This window comes from Etheostoma spectabile, chromosome 17 (genome assembly GCF_008692095.1).
Source record: "Etheostoma spectabile isolate EspeVRDwgs_2016 chromosome 17, UIUC_Espe_1.0, whole genome shotgun sequence".
NCBI classification, from domain to species: domain Eukaryota; kingdom Metazoa; phylum Chordata; class Actinopteri; order Perciformes; family Percidae; genus Etheostoma; species Etheostoma spectabile.
The window spans coordinates 13,184,145-13,185,118 of record NC_045749.1 but is presented as its reverse complement, the minus strand read 5'-3'; the positions used below and the strand labels follow the sequence as shown (position 1 = coordinate 13,185,118).

General features: G+C 38.6%; 1 protein-coding gene across 2 annotated transcripts in view; it reads left to right on the top strand.

The window, feature by feature from the left end:
- cutc (cutC copper transporter homolog (E. coli)) overlaps window positions 1–779 on the top strand; it is a 9,949-nt gene extending 9,170 nt beyond the window's left edge. Inside the window, exon 10 of one of the 2 annotated variants that reach the window (XM_032540755.1) lies at window positions 493–779. In XM_032540755.1, coding sequence (XP_032396646.1) covers window positions 493–594 — 102 coding nt within the window. In that variant the 3' untranslated portion in view covers window positions 595–779. The remainder of the gene's footprint in view (window positions 1–492) is intronic. The other variant, XM_032540753.1, reaches the window with a different exon arrangement.
- The last annotated feature ends 195 nt before the right edge of the window (window positions 780–974 follow it).

Sequence of the window (974 nt, the reverse complement as noted above, 5' to 3'; positions counted from 1 at the left end):
TAAAATCTAACTTTTTGTGACATATAATACAAATGTCTAATTGGTCATTTGATGCCTTTTGGAGATTTTTCCATCTTCTCTTGGCTTCTTTATGCACAGTAATACAATCTTTTGAGCCCCACGGTACGTGAAATAATTCAACATGATTTGCTTGTGTCATTTGTTTATTCAATAGTTTGACACTCAAATGCCAATGAAATGTAGTGATGCCATTTACAGTAGACAGTTTTTTTTAAATCTGTTTTTTCGGAATGGCCTTTGTGTGTTGTAAAACCATTTAGGGCAATATAAACCTTTTATGTGCAGAGCTTCCATGTGACAGAAAACTGTGGTTATCTTGTTTTGTTTTTTGCCAGGTATGGTCCTATTGGAGACCCAGGCTCCTACAGTCCTTAGGGCATTAAAACTATGTGCTATAATCGTTGTAGCCCTGTTAACACGTTACTATACAACATACCATAAGGCACTCTGATAGCCTTTGGCACCATTCAGGTGTCATCCTGGGGTTGTGGATGTTTCAAGAAGCAAGTGTACTGGTTTATCTGGATGGCAAGAAAAACTCTAACTTGGACTGGAACTTTGTTCAGGTTTTAATTGAGCATAGTTATCCAGTTACTTCACTAAACCTAGTTTAAAAAGCATTGGTTAGCATATTGTTGTATTAAGTCTTCTGTCTCTGATGGGATTTGTCTTGTTCAAATGGTTTCATGAATTAGTCTTATCCTCTACAAAATGCGTTAAATATACGTCTATTAACATTAGTTTAAATACTTATAGCACGGCCTAAAGCTCTCCCAGTAAGAGCGCGCGCCCCATGTAGATCAACCACACGCCGAGAATCAAAAGCAACACACCTTCGATGTCTGTGGGTCACGTCAGGTCATGGCAGTTTCCTGCTATGATGACCAGCCACGGCTCACCTCACGCATGAGGTGGTACTAATCTGCAATAAAAAAAAAAAAAAAGGAGGATGG